At 40.7% G+C, this 16,713-nt stretch overlaps 1 protein-coding gene across 1 annotated transcript; it reads left to right on the top strand.

Moving 5' to 3' along the window:
* Nucleotides 1-3,651: 3,651 nt before the first annotated feature.
* Nucleotides 3,652-12,054, top strand: sash3 (SAM and SH3 domain containing 3). Its single transcript, XM_085373101.1, has 8 exons — nt 3,652-3,778; nt 5,648-5,743; nt 7,861-7,995; nt 8,638-8,773; nt 9,800-9,957; nt 10,403-10,615; nt 10,701-10,845; nt 11,698-12,054. The coding sequence occupies exons 1-8, from the start codon at nt 3,722-3,724 to the stop codon at nt 11,955-11,957; spliced, it is 1,200 nt and encodes a 399-aa protein (XP_085229227.1). The 5' UTR covers nt 3,652-3,721; the 3' UTR covers nt 11,958-12,054.
* Nucleotides 12,055-16,713: the final 4,659 nt, after the last annotated feature.

Raw genomic sequence — 16,713 nt, 5'->3', positions numbered from 1 at the left:
TGTTCTTGAAGAATACTTAAAGGAATGAGGAGGAAGGTTGTCATACCAAATATTGACTTTCAAACTTGTTAGAATTGTACAGACTATCTTTCCCCAAGATACTGTATTTGCATTTTTGAATGAAATGCTGTACCTATTTCCAGTTTTTCTAGCAGAATACAAAGAAATGAGGAGGGACTTGAGACGTTTGCACAGTACTGTATTAAAATTAACTGATCATATAGGTGCACATTTAATGAAGTTACTTCTCCAGACAAAGGCACAGGAAAGTAAACAGTGGCTGTAAAATATATTAAATGAGAAATATGCATCTACAAAGAGAATCAGTATTTGACTCTGAAAAAGTCACAGAATAACTGATGCCAAAAAGGCTACTTAGGGCACACAAATTCCCAATGCATGAAGTTCTTCATTAAAAAATGACAACATCTGAAATCGAATCATAATCAAATTCAACCTGCAGCTTCACATAACTGGACTCGTGGTTCAGCAGCTTAGAGCCGCTCCTGCTGGTAGACTTGGGTTGCTGGGCAACTGTTCTGTCAGCGTGACTTGAAGGTGTGAAGACAAGCGTCGACACTTCGCACCCTGCATCTGCATCTCTGGTCATTAAAAGCACATGACGGAGCCTTTCAAAGACAGAGTCTGATTGCTCTCAGAAAAGGCGTTTTCATCCACTTTGGTGAGCTTGTGGTGAAAAGAAGAGAAGAGGAAGAAAAACTATGCGATCATTGTTCTCTATGATAGAAAGATCTTTTATGTTTACCATGTATTTACTGTTAAACACTCCCATATTAATTTAACACAAGTCTTCCGCTTATCACTACAATCCAAGTAGTGCTGCGTATTTAAGTTGAGGTACATACACACCTGTGGACTTTGATCTCTTAAATCTGACTATGAGTAGTTATTCACCTTCAAATAACCCGACCCTTTAGAAGAGCTCATCTTGGTGTAGTTCCAGACTAACTGTGATTCAGTGAAGGCGTATGCAGATGAAGTTATGTCAGGTTGAGGTGCAGATCTGAGCTACAGCCAAGCGTGGTCTGTAATCTGGAAACACTAAGAGTATAAAAGATGGATGTAGCCACCTCGATGTCACCCACTGCTTATTTATGTCTCTTTTCTAAGAGCATTTCCTTTGTTGCTGTCTTGGTGTTTTGGCTGATCTCAGTGTGGAAACAACCTGCTGTTAGCAAATGAGCATTATAATTTAATGTTTTAGTGAACAAATCTCACCAGTAAGCAGCCTGAATATTTGTAGATTTCACTTGGATTTCTCACTCTTTGAAAAAATGTTGGAAAAAAACTCATAATAGATGGACAGGCTTGTCCATTTTTTTTATGTGTGGAAGTAGAAAGTTGGCACTCAAGAACCAAACCCTAACCCTTGTTAAGGAAGAGAAATAGGGAGTATTTAAAACCAAACCAATTTATTTCTTAATTGTGATTTAACATAACATGATCTTCCATCCATCCATTATGGACCTGCAACCTATCCAGGTGCCACGTGCACTTATGGACATCCTTATGTTTGAACATGGTGTTCATTATGGACAAACTGTTATTTGTACAAAAAAAAACTTCACAAAATTCAGGTTCAGATGAAGCAAGCCATTTCTCCAAATCACACCTGTTCTGTCATTGAAGTCTCCCAGTAGGACAATGGAGTCGCCAGATGGAGCATCCCCGAGCACCTGGGCCCCATGGACTAAGGCCTGACCACCAGGCGCTTTCCATCAAGTTCTTGGCTCCAGGCCTATCTCGGGCAGGGTACACAGGTCCCTTGCTCTTCTTGCCTGTCATTGGTCCATTGAATCGCTCGTTGTCTGCCTCCTCACTCAGGACCAATTTACCTTGGGAGACCCTTCAAGGAGGCAAAGGGATCGCTGGGGCACACAAAGCGCTCCACCATGTCAAGGTGGTGATTCACAGAGGGGACAACAGCAACATGGCTTTCATTTTGTAAATTATCATCTCCATTGAAGTAACCAGTTCAATCGTTCGTTCCCTTTGGCTTATCCATATCTGCTCAGAGTAAATAAGATGATAAATCAGACTGCACTGCTACCAAATAAGAGAGTCCCATGGTTTCTCTGTCAGATCTGGTTGTCACTTGTTACACTTGGTTACAGAAGAAGCCAAAAAACAGGTGCTGCCCTAGTTCACTGTGGTTGAGCTAATAACTATTACGCTGGAAACCTGCAGGAGCCTGGATTCGATTCTTGGATCATTTCAAAGCTTTTTGATTTTCCCTTTTGCTTTCTGAAATGCTCTTACAAAAATGTCCAAAAAATTATTTAAAAAAGCATCTTCACGTGTCCGTGAGTGTAATCATAACAGCTGCGTCCGTAATAATGTTTTGTTGTTTTCTTTACACAAATTTCATTATGCATGAGTGTTTTTATTTTTTCTTTACGTTAAACATGTGCTAAGAGCGCTTATTTTGTTATCTCTGCAGCACTGTAGTCACCCAAACGTCTGAATGTTTCTGACACTACTATGTGTTAGTTTGCACTGTCCAAATCAGCTGTTGCTTGTTGTTTTCATCCCATTTGAGATCTTTTGCGAGATTGCTTGCCAACCTTTAACCGACTGACAGGAAACTAAAATAGGGCATCCTCTTATCATGTGGTCTCCCCCCCCCCCCTCCCTCCAAAATAACAAACTAAACTTGACTTGCATCGTACTTCCCTCTTTACATTTACTGCCAGCCATTTACTTCGCCTTGTCCTGCCAGCTCAGTGCGCACTCACAAGCGCACACATTTCTGAGTCACACAAGTTGTTTTTGTCTCAATGCTCCATTTCTATCCTGTCAGGATGTGTCTGGCCGTTTTTGTTTTAACTCACTTGTCCCATAAACCACTTTGTGAGTAAATATGTGAGTTTTTGGGCAATCTGATCAGCAGTTTGTGATTTTTTGATTTTTTATGGCCTCCTGTAGCTGCAGCTGCAAAGCTGTTACTGAGTTGCTAAATATGTCAGCTCTAGCTGCCTTTCACTTCCACACTAAAACTGAAGCTAAACGACAGACTGCAAAATCAAAACCTTTTATTTGTCCTCAACATCGTGAGCACACAAAGGAGCCTGACAACACAGATGTTAAGATACACAAGAGAAGTTTTTACAGCCAGTAAATTTAACTGCAACTTTTTGCAGAAGTTCAAAGACGGTGCAGGGGTAGTAATGTTGTATAAGTGGCTGCGGGATGTCACTGCAGCTGTGACACTGCAGCAAAAGATCATCAACATCTTTTGCTGATTAATATTCCTCCAGCCAGCTTTTACTTGACTTAACTTTTATCTTTAAAACTTTTTTTAAAGATGATGAGAAACAGGTGATTATGCACCATTTGATATGTGGTAACAGTCAACAGTGTTGTAATGAAATACTCATTAAGGTTGCATGTATCATGTTCAGTTTTGAGCCACAGAGAGCAAATAGCATGCGCTTGTGAGCAATACTTGTAACAAAACCACGAGTCTCCGTGCAGTCACCAAAAACAGGGTTTGCCTCTTCAGTTTCAGCATGGCCACGTGACTTCCTGCTGGCTTCTGCAGTTCACTCGGCAGCAACACAGCACACAACAGGCTTCCTCAGTTTTTTAATCAGACTCGGGCTGTGACCGCGCAGTCACAGAAATCCTCAGGTGATTAAAGCGGGTCCAACTTTCCCACAGCTTTCTGTCCGGGGAGATCTGAGGATCACAGAGGGACAAGATGTTGAGGCGAAGGCCATCAAATGCCTCAGAGAAGGAGCAGGTGCAGAAGAAGAAGGTGAGTTTTTTTGGTTGCTGTAATTCTTTGTTTTGATGTGTCTGTGCAGCTACACTTAGAAATGCTTATATTAAACAGAAAGTCATAGTTTTTATATTTGTTACTTTTTGTAGACTTTTGTTGCCACACACACTTGTTTGCACTTCGACATCAGCTGTCTTCTTTGTGTGCACATCTTTTCAACACAGGATGTCAGCTTAAGTTAGTTCAGACCTTTGCGGTTAAGCTGAACGCACACGAACACAGACAACACTTGAGGTTCAGCAGCAGCTTTTTGCCTAAAGCAGAATATTTCCTACCTTTTCTAACTACCGTTTTGGCTGCAGCCTCGGTACATTTTTAGAAAAGTAAAGTTCCTCTATTCTGGCAGGGTGAATCATTGCTGCAGATGTAGTTTGAGTCAGAGAAGGCTTTGTGGCTTCTGCTGACTTTGTCTTCAGCTGCTATCAAGATAGTGAACCTCCTACACTTGACACCAGTGCTCTTATTTTCCATCCAGCTCTCCACCCGCGGTCGTTTTCACGCCATGTCATTACACAACTCGCTGCGTTTGTTCTTCTCATGTCACTGCTGCGGTTGTCGGCTTTAATAGAAGATTGATTTAGCTGAAAGGTCTGTGGCTGTTAAATAAAAACTGAGGATGGGAAAAGAAACATTTGCCACCAGAACTTGTCATATTAAATGTCACTGAGGCCCAAGACTGCTGAAGGTTAAGCTTTGGTGGTTAAACTTTACAAGGTAGACCGTAAGCCACCGGTGCTGGCTGGATGTCTGCAATGATTGGCTGGCAGCAGTTGCTAAAGCTTTGCCAGTTTCCTGTGGTTTGAGCAGAGAGAGAAGGATGAGCTGCGATAAGATGTTGCACGGCGGCGTGGTTAAATGGAAAATTAGACAAAAAGTTTCCACAACAGCTACAAGAAAGTCTAAATCTGGAAAATATGCAAAAAAATGAGTCAAATTTGTCTCTTTTGCTCAAAATTACTAGAGCTTTGCCTTTCTGGTGTTTGAACTAAAAAAGAATAAAAAAAACCAATGTTGTTGCGAGGATGAAATCATGTTCTTGTATATATTTTAGCTTTGGTGCTCCTGTCCTTCCCCCAAGGTCTTGTGTATGCCACTTTTGAAAACACGAGCTATTTATTGCAGAAACCCTAATGAATCTAGCCGCACATCATTTCCTTTGTGTTTCCTGCTAAACAGCTGCAATACCTTTGTAAAACCTTATCAGATGCAGCCACATCACCGTGCAGACGTTCAATTAGCCGTGACTTCAACTTCGATAACAGTGTGTGGAGAAACACTGGCACACATTACTTCTAAGAAACCCCTTCTGTTCACAAATTTGAGGAGATAAGATAAGATAAGATAAGATAGAACTTTATTAATCCCTCGGGTGGGTTCCTCTGGGAAATTCGATTTCCAAAAAAGCACAGCACCGACAGAAGTTACAGAGTTATACACACACACATATATATAAATACAGAGACAATATAAATAAAATATACGAAGGGGATAAATAGAATAAATAGGAATAAAAATAAAAATACAAGTGAATTGCACATTTCAAGTATTGAGTCTATTGCACCGTTGACTATTTACAAAAGTATTGCACAAAAGGTATTGCACAGTGAGGTGAAGAGGCACTACAGCTTAGTTGTTCCCTCCTTTGTCCTCCTGTTTCCCCTCCCTCTCCCCTCCAGAGAGGAGTTAAACAGTCTGATGGCGTGTGGGACAAAGGATCGTACTGTGTGCACGACCGCAAGTTCAGCATTATCAGTTATTCCACAGAAAACCACTGAACAACTGTGTGATCCTCTTTGCTGTTCATGAGTTCATGATATTTAAGTGCAATGCACATTTTGTTTGCAGCTCACCCTGCAGAGGTCCAGCAGCTTCAAGGATTTCATGAAGCCCAAGCCTACCTCTCCTGTTGTGTCAGAGAAGGAGTTCAGCTTGGAGGAGAATGTAAGTTTCTTCCCTGGGATTTGCCCAAAACAAGCAAAATATACAAAACATTAGTTTATAAAAGTAAAAATACCTATTTTATCTCTTCTTTTAACTTCCTGAATAGCAGTTCCTCCAGATATTTTGTTACATTGTTCCTCGTCTCTCGTACTGTGGCCTTCTCTAAATAACGCATCCACCAGAGGTCAAGTGGAAGCTTTTTTTCAGTTATGACTGTTACAGAAGTGCCCAGTTGGTGCTTCCTGATTTACACGTGTGAACAAATGATAACACTTTTAAAATTAACAGAATATATTAATAATTTCCCAGCAACATTCAGGTTACTGAGTGGAAGTTAGAGAGAAATGATTACAGAGGAAGTAAGAATGAGAAGCATTGCACAGAGCCCCAGATGACAACAGCATGCAGACAGGATGTCCTCCGGTCTAGTCAAGCAGAGAGCCTCTCCGTCCGAAAATCATAAATGGTATTCCCCCGAAGAGTGTATCCATTTAAATTTGGCCTTATTATTTTTCATTTACGTCAACTCTGAGCTTAAAACTTTCTGCTGAGAATTCATCTGTTACACCCCTGTCAGCGGTCTCTGCAGACGTGGGTTTGCCATTGTCATTGTGGTTACTGAATGTTTACACTGCCGATACACGGCAGCGTTTCTTCATGATAGTGTTTCATTAAGAATAAGTGCACGACAAGCTTTGAGGGCTTCTCCAGGGCCAAATTATTTCATATTTGTACCAAAATTGGCTTCAAATCAAGACATTTCTCACTGAATATGAGGGAATGGAGCTAAATGGACAAACTTGTGGTTAGTTTGCAAATCTAGTATTGATTTTTAAATCAGGGAAGCCAAGCTTGACCCCCCAAAATTCTGTTAATATCAGCTGACTAAAGTGTTGTATAGGTTATGCCAAATACAAAGATAATTACCAATCAGCACATCACTAATAAATACACTAAAGTCTGCAAAAATATCAAAACATCATCAAATAAACAATAATACAAATAAATAAGACCGCATGATAAAACCCAGGAAACCTGCTCAACTACTACACGACTCAACTTTGAGCGTGGATCTAGAAACTTCTAAAAGCAGCTGGTTTACAGACCAGGTTAAGTAGGATGGCACAAAACCACTCGGGCTCATGAAAGCAAACAGTAAAATTTTAAACTGGATCCTGCAATGGACTAGGAGCCAGTGCAGGGAGGCCAGTACAGGTGTGATGTGATCGCACTGTTTCTTTCCTGAGAAACGACGAGCTTCTGTGTTTTGTACACCCTGCAGGTGATAAAGTAACGATTGGTGAAGAAATAGAAATAATTACAACAGTTTAATCAGGAGGTAATGTGGACAGATGGTAGACTTCATTGAAAAAAGCTTGTCTTAATACGACATGCTTCAAAACTACACCTGAGTAGCAGAACCAAAACAGAAACCTGTGGGTATTATTAGTAGAAGGTTATGGTGGTTGAACGTGACCACTAACCAGGTGGGTGCTGTTAGGAATTCTCTGCTGCTGCTCTTCATAACTCACCTGACAAATCTATTTTACATACAGCAATTTAAGGATAAAACTGCATCTGTTGTCTTGATGTATTCTGTCTATTTGGCACTCTTTTTAATACTTAATGTTAAGTTTTTGGGCTACAGCTCTTGACTAATTCACAAGCGCCCACTGTAGCTTTTTAGGATCTGCATGATACTAATAATCACTGTGATTAAGCTATGTGCCCGTCTCTGCTGTTAACTACCTCAAAAGCCTGAAAACGACATTTTTAGATGTCAGTAATAAGCACGCAATTTCACACAGTTTGTCTGCAGATGGAGTCTGGTAACACTCTCTAAAACTGTGTGTCTGTGTGTGCGTGTTCGTGCTACAGAGAGACAGAGAAATACTTTGTGGATGGCAGTAACATGTGCGCACGCAAACCCCATTACCACAAACGCTCTTCTTAGTCTGTGAGAAAAATTTTATGACCTGGCTTCCATGCCACCGAGGAAATTCATGTCAGTGGCTTAGATTTGAATTTTTTTTTTACTACTCTCAACCTTAATTCCAGTGACTTTAAATAACACTGAAAACTCATCTGGTGGTTTTCCCTTTTCTCCTTTTCTCCAGGTAGCAGATGGTGTGACTGCAGAGGAAGCAGTGAAAAGTGGCAGCAAACTGGGGAAGAAGTGGCGCAATGTCATTTCACGCACCATGACCCGCAAAACGTCCAAGATGGTGCAGAAGGCTTTAGCTGAAGAAGGGGTAAAGACTGTTTAAGTTTCACAAAGTAATCCAAAGGTTAACACGTGATGCATACCTAAAAAAAAAAAAAAAAGGGAAAAAAAAGTTCACACTACTACAAACTTGAATCTGTCTCCACCTTGTGGAGAAATCCATGTACTGCAGAGGGGTTTATTCTTTTACCTTGCACAAAAACTTGCATGCAACGTTTTCTAGATTTAACTAAAATACAGCATACTGCAGAATTTAATGTTACAGTTCAGCCAGTGCTGTGCACTCTTCTTGTAATCAAGTATTTTAGATTTGTGGGGATGCTGATGTTTGGGTAAAGAGCCTGAATAAACCCTCTTCCACTGCTTCTGCTTTTTCATGTCTATCTCCTACCAAAGTTTGGTATAATGCTCACTCAGTTCAGAGCTCTAAATTTAGCAGACTGCCACCAATCTGTCATTTAAAGGTTAATGTCTGTTAGCACAAAGACAAGCCAGACCGTGTTTTTAAAGAAGAATTCACTTTTCTGCAAATCAATGACAGATGCCCAAAAGTATTTTCCAAGGTAATGAAACAAGTTTGAGACAAAGATAATGAGACACTTCTTTGACTTTTTTATTATGTATGGGAGGTAAATGTGAACTGACCTCTGACCTGCACTGTTGTCCCCAGGGGGAGAGCGGTGAAGAGCTGTCTCCTGTCCCTTCTGACTGGCTTCCAGATCTGAGTGCAGGCCAGAGGACGTCGGTGTGCTCCACAGGCTCGGAGGACACCATGCCCAGCCCCATCAGCCGCCAGCTCTCTGGCAGTAAGTGTGAAAAAAAATCACTACTTCAGGCTGTGTGAGAGGAACAGGAGGTCCGACTACACAGATGTGACAGACTGCGTGTGGCCCAAGGATACACTGAATACTTTTTTAGGGTGATATTAATTTTCTTTTAACAGCAAGACAATAATTATAATGATAAACTAGATTCTTGACTATCGAATTCTTTAAAGGAAGGATTTTTACTCAAGTAAAAACAGGAAAGGCTCTCCTCCCCTAAAAGTGTATTTTAATTTTAGATTTAAAGGAGGTCACTGACTCAGTCGACCTGATTTCCTCGGTCAGATGCATAGAGAGTCTTCGGCATTATAGCTGTTAAAACAGTGTTAAAATGTTAGACCAGGCTTAACTTTGCTGTTGGAGTAATTTAACAGAGGTAGAAAAGTTTCCCAAACAGGTGCTACTCAATCCCAAAGCTAAACTAAATTGTGAGTGCCACCGCTTTTCTTAATTTACACAATTTAAGGGATTTCATAATTACTTAACAAGCAAACGATGCCTAGTTTGATCCCAAGAGGCGAACCCAATCCTTATGAGGTTGCGTTAGGAAGGGTATAAAAAATCTGCCAAATCAAACATGCGGAGCTACCCGCTGTGGCAAAACCACAGGGAGCGACTGAAAGTAGCAAGTTGATAATTTTACAGATGACTGAGAAGGGAAGTTTTCCCAGTAAAATGTTCTTGTAACTGTTCAAGTCTTCAAAAGGCCGTGTTTCCCACTGGAGGAAAAGTGCTTTGACTTAATTATCCAGCATTCATAGTTAATAAGTCCAACCTAATATTATATATTTATGTTACAAATGCTATTTAGAGGTCTGACATCTTTGTAAAATGCCATACTACTTTAATAAAAGCCTGAAAACCCCTTTTATATTGTATAAAGGCCCAGTGTCCCATCAGCATGATTCCTGGAGTCATACAGGGATGTTTACAGTGTGTTTAAACCTCTGGGGCAGAGGCGAAGGCCTCAGGATGAATCTGACCCAGCTTCTTATCTGTCCTCCTCAGACAGCGACAGACAGAGCCTGGACAGTGGATATAGCCAGAGGGACAGCATGCGACTGGAGGAGAACGGCATTGCTTACAACGGCCCGTTCTGCGGCCGCGCTGTGGTCCACACCGACTTCACCCCCAGCCCCTACGATGTGGATTCGCTAAAACTCCAAGTGAGTCTCGGAGGGGGGAGTCTTCCTCACTGGCTGCGATTTGGCCTCGTTTGCTGTCTCACTGAGGCGTCCTCCAGGGAGCTTGTTAGCTGTGTAAAAGAAGACCGGTCATTTTGATTATCATCCGTGAAGGAAGAGTTTAATCTACAAGACCCTCCATTACTGGTTACCCCCTTTGATAAAATATCATTTCAGTGCAGTTTATACAATGATGTGTGATCAGAAAAGTCTGCTTGACGGGGTTCTTAAAATATTTATAAACTCATATTTTCAAAGCTTTTACACTGGTGATCATTATCTTAAATCACTGGATAGATTTTTGATCAGATATTGAGCGAAACTTTGAGATGATCGTAGACTTTAATTTAAACTCATAATTCTGTCTTTTGTGAGTTTCTTTTATCTCCTGTCAGGCTGCCAGTATTAATGCTCTCTCTTTTCATAGAAAGGGGACATCATCCACATCATCGAGAAGCCCCCCGTGGGCACCTGGACCGGGAAGCTCAACAACAAGGTGGGCTCCTTTAAGTTCATTTATGTGAACCTCCTGCCCGACGAAAGCCCCCCGACCAGGAGGAAACGCTGCAGCAGAAAAGCCAACCGAGCCAAATCCAAACCCAAATCCCTGGAGGAAGTCCTGGACAGCATCGGCCTGATGGTGAGGGAAACTGCAGAGCAACTGTTGCGATGGTCACCTCTGTCTGATCGCAGAGATGTAAACCTTATTCTCTCTCATGTTGCAGGAGCTGAGTTCTTTGCTGTCCATGCATGGTTTCCAGACTCTGGAGGACTTTGCAGGGCTGAAGGAGTCTCACCTGAATGAGCTGAACATCACAGACCCAGAGCAGCGCTCCAAGATCCTGAACGCCACTGAGCTGTTGAGAGACTGTAAGTTTATACACTGTGATGCTGCAAAGCTCATAATATCTAATCAAAGGATGCTGATTTCAGGAGCACTTTGTCATTTTTTTATGCTTCAACTACACAATCAGGTGCACTTCATGGCTCACGTTGTGTTATCAGTGCTTCGTCTTAATATCTTGGCTCATCTTTGCTGCAGAAGGACAGTTTGTGAATTTAAACTTTCTTTAAAATTCACTCAAAACCATTTCATATGAATCAGTATCTACTTCCCCAAAACCGCAATAACCTTTATTTGTATTATTTTGACCACAGTGATGACTGTCCATGATTCCTTACTATTAGAGTCGTTGCTCATTGAAACCACTGAAAGTAATTTAACCTGCAGCATATTAACTTATAGCTGGAGTTAATTTTCATACACACTACAATAACTTTGGTGAGATGTGAACGGATGGAAGTGATTATCTGTGCTGAGAAACCTGCAAGTGTTTCTTGAATCTGCAGCTGTTTGAGCATTAAATACTAGTAGTTTTGTCTCTTTTTTTAGCCATCTGACCCACAGATTTACTGTTTTGGTTCACTGTCTGCTGTCCCACCGTATTTATGCACTAACACAGCAGCAAATAACAGTCAGCTGCCTGCATGTAGTGGATTTCCCTCAGGAGGTTTGAGAGAACATAAACAACGCTGAACAGGAGTGAGCTAGGGTTTAGATTCACCAGGTGGACACAAAGTGACTCCGGATGAATGATTGTGTTGTTCCTTTACTGCTGGATGCTGAGCGAGATGAAAGGACCTGTCAGAGTTCAGGAAGAATAAAAAGGATTGGCGTAAACCTCTATATATTAAACTGTGATTGTTTTTGTGCTTGTGTAGCTGAAGAAGAGTCAGAGCCAGAAGAGGAGGAGGGGGAGAAGGAGAAGGAGGAAACATCTGGGGAGGACGCCAAGGAGCCGCGGGATTCGGGTTGTTTTGAGAGCTCAGAGAATCTTGAGAGTGTACGCGAGGAGCCAAAGATGGAGGAAGAGGTAGAGAACCATGAGCCGGAGTCCGAGCAGCCACAAGAGAGCCAGACGGAGCAGCTGGAGAATGTGCAGGAGCAGCTGGAGGGGCTGACAGTGGACGAAGGATCCTGAGACGTGATGGACAACTTGTCAAACTTCTCTTACTCCTGGTCCTCTGGGTTTCTGTGGATGCAGATTTAATCCCACTGAAATATCTCTTCATGGTAGAAGAGCAGACTGTATGAACACAATAGTCACATAGCCATGGACTGTTGAGCAAGTGGCACAGTTTTGGTTGTTTCATCTGTCCTAGCTGGACACATTATTTTAAATGAATGTTTTTTTGTATTGTGTTGTTTGATTTATAAAGTTGTTTGTCATCATTTATCATAATGTATCTGAGCGTAATGGTACATATTAAAACCATTTTCATGGGACGTAGTCTCTGAGACTACGTCTAAGAATGTAAAATACTTAAATGTAACTTGAATACAACTGCTGCAAGTTATAATGTATATTACAGCAGTTTTTTCATGCTATTAGGATGCAGTGTTGTAAATATAAAAAAATTAAAGAAAATTTGTCATCAAGATGTGGATTCTGTAAGCTGTTAATTGCTACTGTTTCACATTTGTTTTCAATAGCTGTCTGTGAGTCTGTCAGCGCACACACTGTATCCAGAGGCTTTTGCAAAGTTATCATCATTTCATCATTTGTGAAGCAAATAGTTTCGCTTGCCATGTTTCAATTTAATTTTCAATTTTAATGTTTACTTTCTTTTTTTTTAAACATTTGGTTTTACTTTTAGTTATCCGATTAGTTTGTATTAGTTTTATTGTAATAGGCACTCACATAAAAGTACAAGTTTCAGGTTGGACTCTCTTTTGCTTTCAGAGCTGCTTTCATTCTTGAAGCCACAGATTCAGCAAAGTGTTGGAAACATTCGTCACAGGTTTTGATGCGTACTGACACGACAGCACCAGAGAGTTGCTGCAGATTTCCTGGCTGCACATCCATGATGCGAATCTCTTGTTCCGCTACATCCCAAAGGTATTGTGTTGGATTGTGATCTTGTGACATCACCACCAGCAGCCTGAACCGTTGATGCGTGGCAGGATGGATGCATGCCTTCATGCTGTTCATGCGAAATGCTGATGCTGTCATCCAAACATTGCAGGAGAAATTGAAACTCGTCACCCACCCAGGCAACATCTTGAGCCCATATGAATTGTAGTCTGATAAGAGTTACACCTGGTGTGGTCTTCTGCTGCTGGATCTCCTTCAACATGCTCACATTTTGGTTGAAACAACTGGTTGCAACTGATTATAGTTTTCTATCAACTATAAGCAGCGTGGCCAATCTTCTCTGGCATCAACAAACCCTTTTTAAGCTCAGAAAACTGACGCTTGTCTTTTTTCAGACCATTCTCTGTGAATCCTGGAGATGATTCTGAAATACTCGGACCAGCCTGACTGCTGCCAACAACCATGCAGCATTCAAAGTCACTCAAATCACCTCTCTTCCTGATTCTGATGCAGCTTTTGAACTTATTTTCATGTGATTGAAACAGGTGTGCCTAATAATGTTGCTGGTGAGTCTATCTGAGTTATAGATGGTAGTATAATAGTATCCTGCAATATAGATTAGTATATAGATGGTATTTGTTTAATAAGTTGGACGATGGAGCAGCTACACTACTGATGCCTTTTATTTGTATTTCATTTATTCAAATTTATTTTCTCACCTTCAGTTTTACTTTTAGCTTAGGTTGAATTAACTGTGATAACCTTGATGCCCCCCCCGTGCGGTTGTCATGACTTCCACAGCGGATATCTCCGTGACTCCAGCAGCTTCCAGATGTGGAAATAAACTGAGCGTGGGTTATCAACTTCCTCAGAGGTTTTATCTGTGCTGACAGAAGGTAGGATGTAGATGTTTGGACTTCAGGGCCATACTGCGAGGTGACGGTGAGGTCGGTTTCTTTTTTTAGCGCTCAGAACAGTTTTCGGATTTAAGCTTAGAGTTAAAATAAATCCACAATTCGCAGCAAACCCTGTCATTAGAACATGAGAGCCATGGCTTCTCTTTAGATGAGCGATTTGCCTGATCAGCAAATCATTTCTTGTGAATCACTGAATCTAAAAAATGCAAAGTGGAGACAATAATCCACCAAAACAGTGACGGCAAAGAGATGGTATGCAGTTGTTCAAAAAGGGCTGTTTTTGTAGAATATTTGTCCGTTTAATGAAAGTCTGCACAATTTCACCTCCCTGCAATGAATATTTTTTGTGTTACACACCTTAAATTATGTAGAGGAAGGCTGAAGATTTGCATCTCTTGATTTTAGCCGTCATAGCTAAAAAGTACATGGGATAGTCACATGAAATTCTATGGCTGCTAAAATATATTTAGCAAGTAAATTTCAGTCACACTCAAAATGACACAGCAAGAGTTTTTTCATTATTAGGACTATATCAGTTTTTCAGCAGTAAAACACGCCAAATTCAATGTTTATAATGTAATAGAGACACTTGTTTCTGTTTCTGCCCTCCATGTTTTATCCGTTTCGTGATAATTCAGTGAAAAAATATCTCAAAAAGTGTGATTTGGGTAAATCTTAAAGGATCATATCTGCCTGTGGGATAAACACGATTTATTTTTCCCACATTTTGGTCTTCTAGCTGTGAGTCCTTGTGTGAAAACCATTTTCTCGTATGTTTTATACATAGCATATACATCTGTGGGAGTTTACACCCACGCTGGCAGCTCTGTGCGGCTGCTCAGCTGAGGAAAAGGACAAAGTTTAATCTAGTCATGCTGTAATTTGGTGTGCAGCACATCTGCTATTTGATCTTTATATGAAAAGTGAAACACTAGTTCTAAATGATGAGGACACAATTTAAACTGTGTATGAAGCAACAGATATTACCACACTGCATGTGAATAAGAAACTACAACATCTAAATATCTGTGTAGGTTCTCAGGCTGTCCAAATGGAAACGTGCACAGATGTATCTGTGGGACCATAAATTATGCTTGAGGACACAAAAAACATGAATAGCTTTTGCTCACATTTGTTATGTGTAATTATTTATTTACTCATTTATTACTTGTTATTTTCTAACTTGTGCCTGATTCTGATTGGCTGTTGTGTTTGTGCTCGTCCAGACTGATTTGTTCAGTTTAATTCAGGTTTATTTATATAGTGCCAAATCACAAAGGTTGCTTCAAAGTACTTTATATTGCTAGCTAAATGCCCTACAGTAATTTGAGCAAAGCTCGGGCAATCTGACGACTCCCTATGAGCAAGCATTTTGTGATGGTGGGAAGTAAAAACTCCCTTGTAAGAGGAACAAACCTCCAGCAGAACCAGGCTCAGGAAGGGATGGTCATCGGTTGTGACCAGTTTGGGGAAAGAGAAGAGAAAAGCACACAGGAAGATGGGACAAAACACCTACTGTTGCAGAAAGAAGACAGCATTTAACTATGTCATTAAATTTAAAATCAAATTAAATAAAAACCAATAACTGTGACACACTGCAGTGGCAGATAAACAGATGGGAAGTGAAAAGTGGTGAGTGGAGTCAGGGAGTCACATGAAGAGTCTATAGCATAACTAAGTGATGTTCAGGGTCACTTGATCCAGCCCTGACTGTTAGCCTCAAAGAGAAAAGTTTGTGTTTAACCTTTAAAGCGGAAACATGTCTGTCTCATGTCTGTTTGTTCAAAATCCAAACTGAGAGCTGGTTCCACAGTAGAGGGGCTGATAGCTGAAGCCTCTGACTCCTATTCTACTTTTACAAACTCTGGGAGACGTAAGTAAAGTAAGCATATTGGGATAAAGTACTTCATAAACAGTAAGCGTGGCGTAAATTCCAGATCATAAAAATGAAGCCACAAAGAGATGCAATAATCGCGCATTTTATCGGACAGGTCACTAGATGGCGATATCTTTGGTTCAGCTCTATAAATGATAACTTTCTGATTTGACCCCAACAACGTCAGCTAACAACTTCAATTAGAAGTCATTAGCCAATGAGTGGGAACAATGAGCAAGCTCTGGCCGGTCCTCCTCGTCACATCCTGTTTTTTTGAAACCAAGATGGCAAAGATGGAAACGCTGCTCTTGACTTTTCCAAACTGGCCTACTTTCATTTTTTATTATACCATCTGTGACTGCCAACAGCTTGCAGATTGCACTCTTCAATTCAATTCAGTTCAATTCAATTTTATTTATATAGCGCCAAATCACAACAAAAGTCGCCTCAAGGTGCTTCATAGGTACAGAGAAAAACCCAACAATCATATGACCCCCTATGAGCAAGCACTTTGGCGACAGTGGGAAGGAAAAACTCCCTTTTAACAGGAAGAAACCTCCGGCAGAACCAGGCTCAGGGAGGGGCGGGTCCATCTGCTGTGATTGGTTAGAGTGAGAGAAGGAAGACAGGATAAAGACATGCTGTGGACAAACGGTGCAACAATAACATTCACAGCAAGCTAAAATTTTGAATCATCTCAAAATGTATTAGTTAATAGTGAATTTTTTTTTTTTTACATAAACTGAAATTATGACTTATGATGCCAATTTATTTATTTCAGTGATATAAACAAGCTTCCATGAAAGGGTGTTTTTCCCCATCTGTTCTCTTTTTTTGTGTTAACCGTTCTCTTCCATGATTCAGCGGTTTGTGATTACCCTGCATATCAAACAAATCTCCCGCTGAATGCTTTTTAAATAAGAACAACTGAGCAGCCTCCCACTGACAGAAGAAAACGTTAACAAAGTTATAATAAGACAACATGTTTTGTTTTTTATTTACCAGACACAATGATCATGTAAAAAGAAGTGAATAAATTGAATGAAATACATATATCACAGTGTTGATA

Source organism: Diplotaxodon limnothrissa, linkage group LG2 (assembly GCF_057381915.1).
Source record: "Diplotaxodon limnothrissa isolate DT_005_m linkage group LG2, D_limnothrissa_male_GT1.1, whole genome shotgun sequence".
NCBI classification, from domain to species: Eukaryota; Metazoa; Chordata; class Actinopteri; order Cichliformes; family Cichlidae; genus Diplotaxodon; species Diplotaxodon limnothrissa.
Note: the sequence above shows the minus strand (reverse complement) of the source record. Positions and strands in the feature narration are given on the sequence as shown.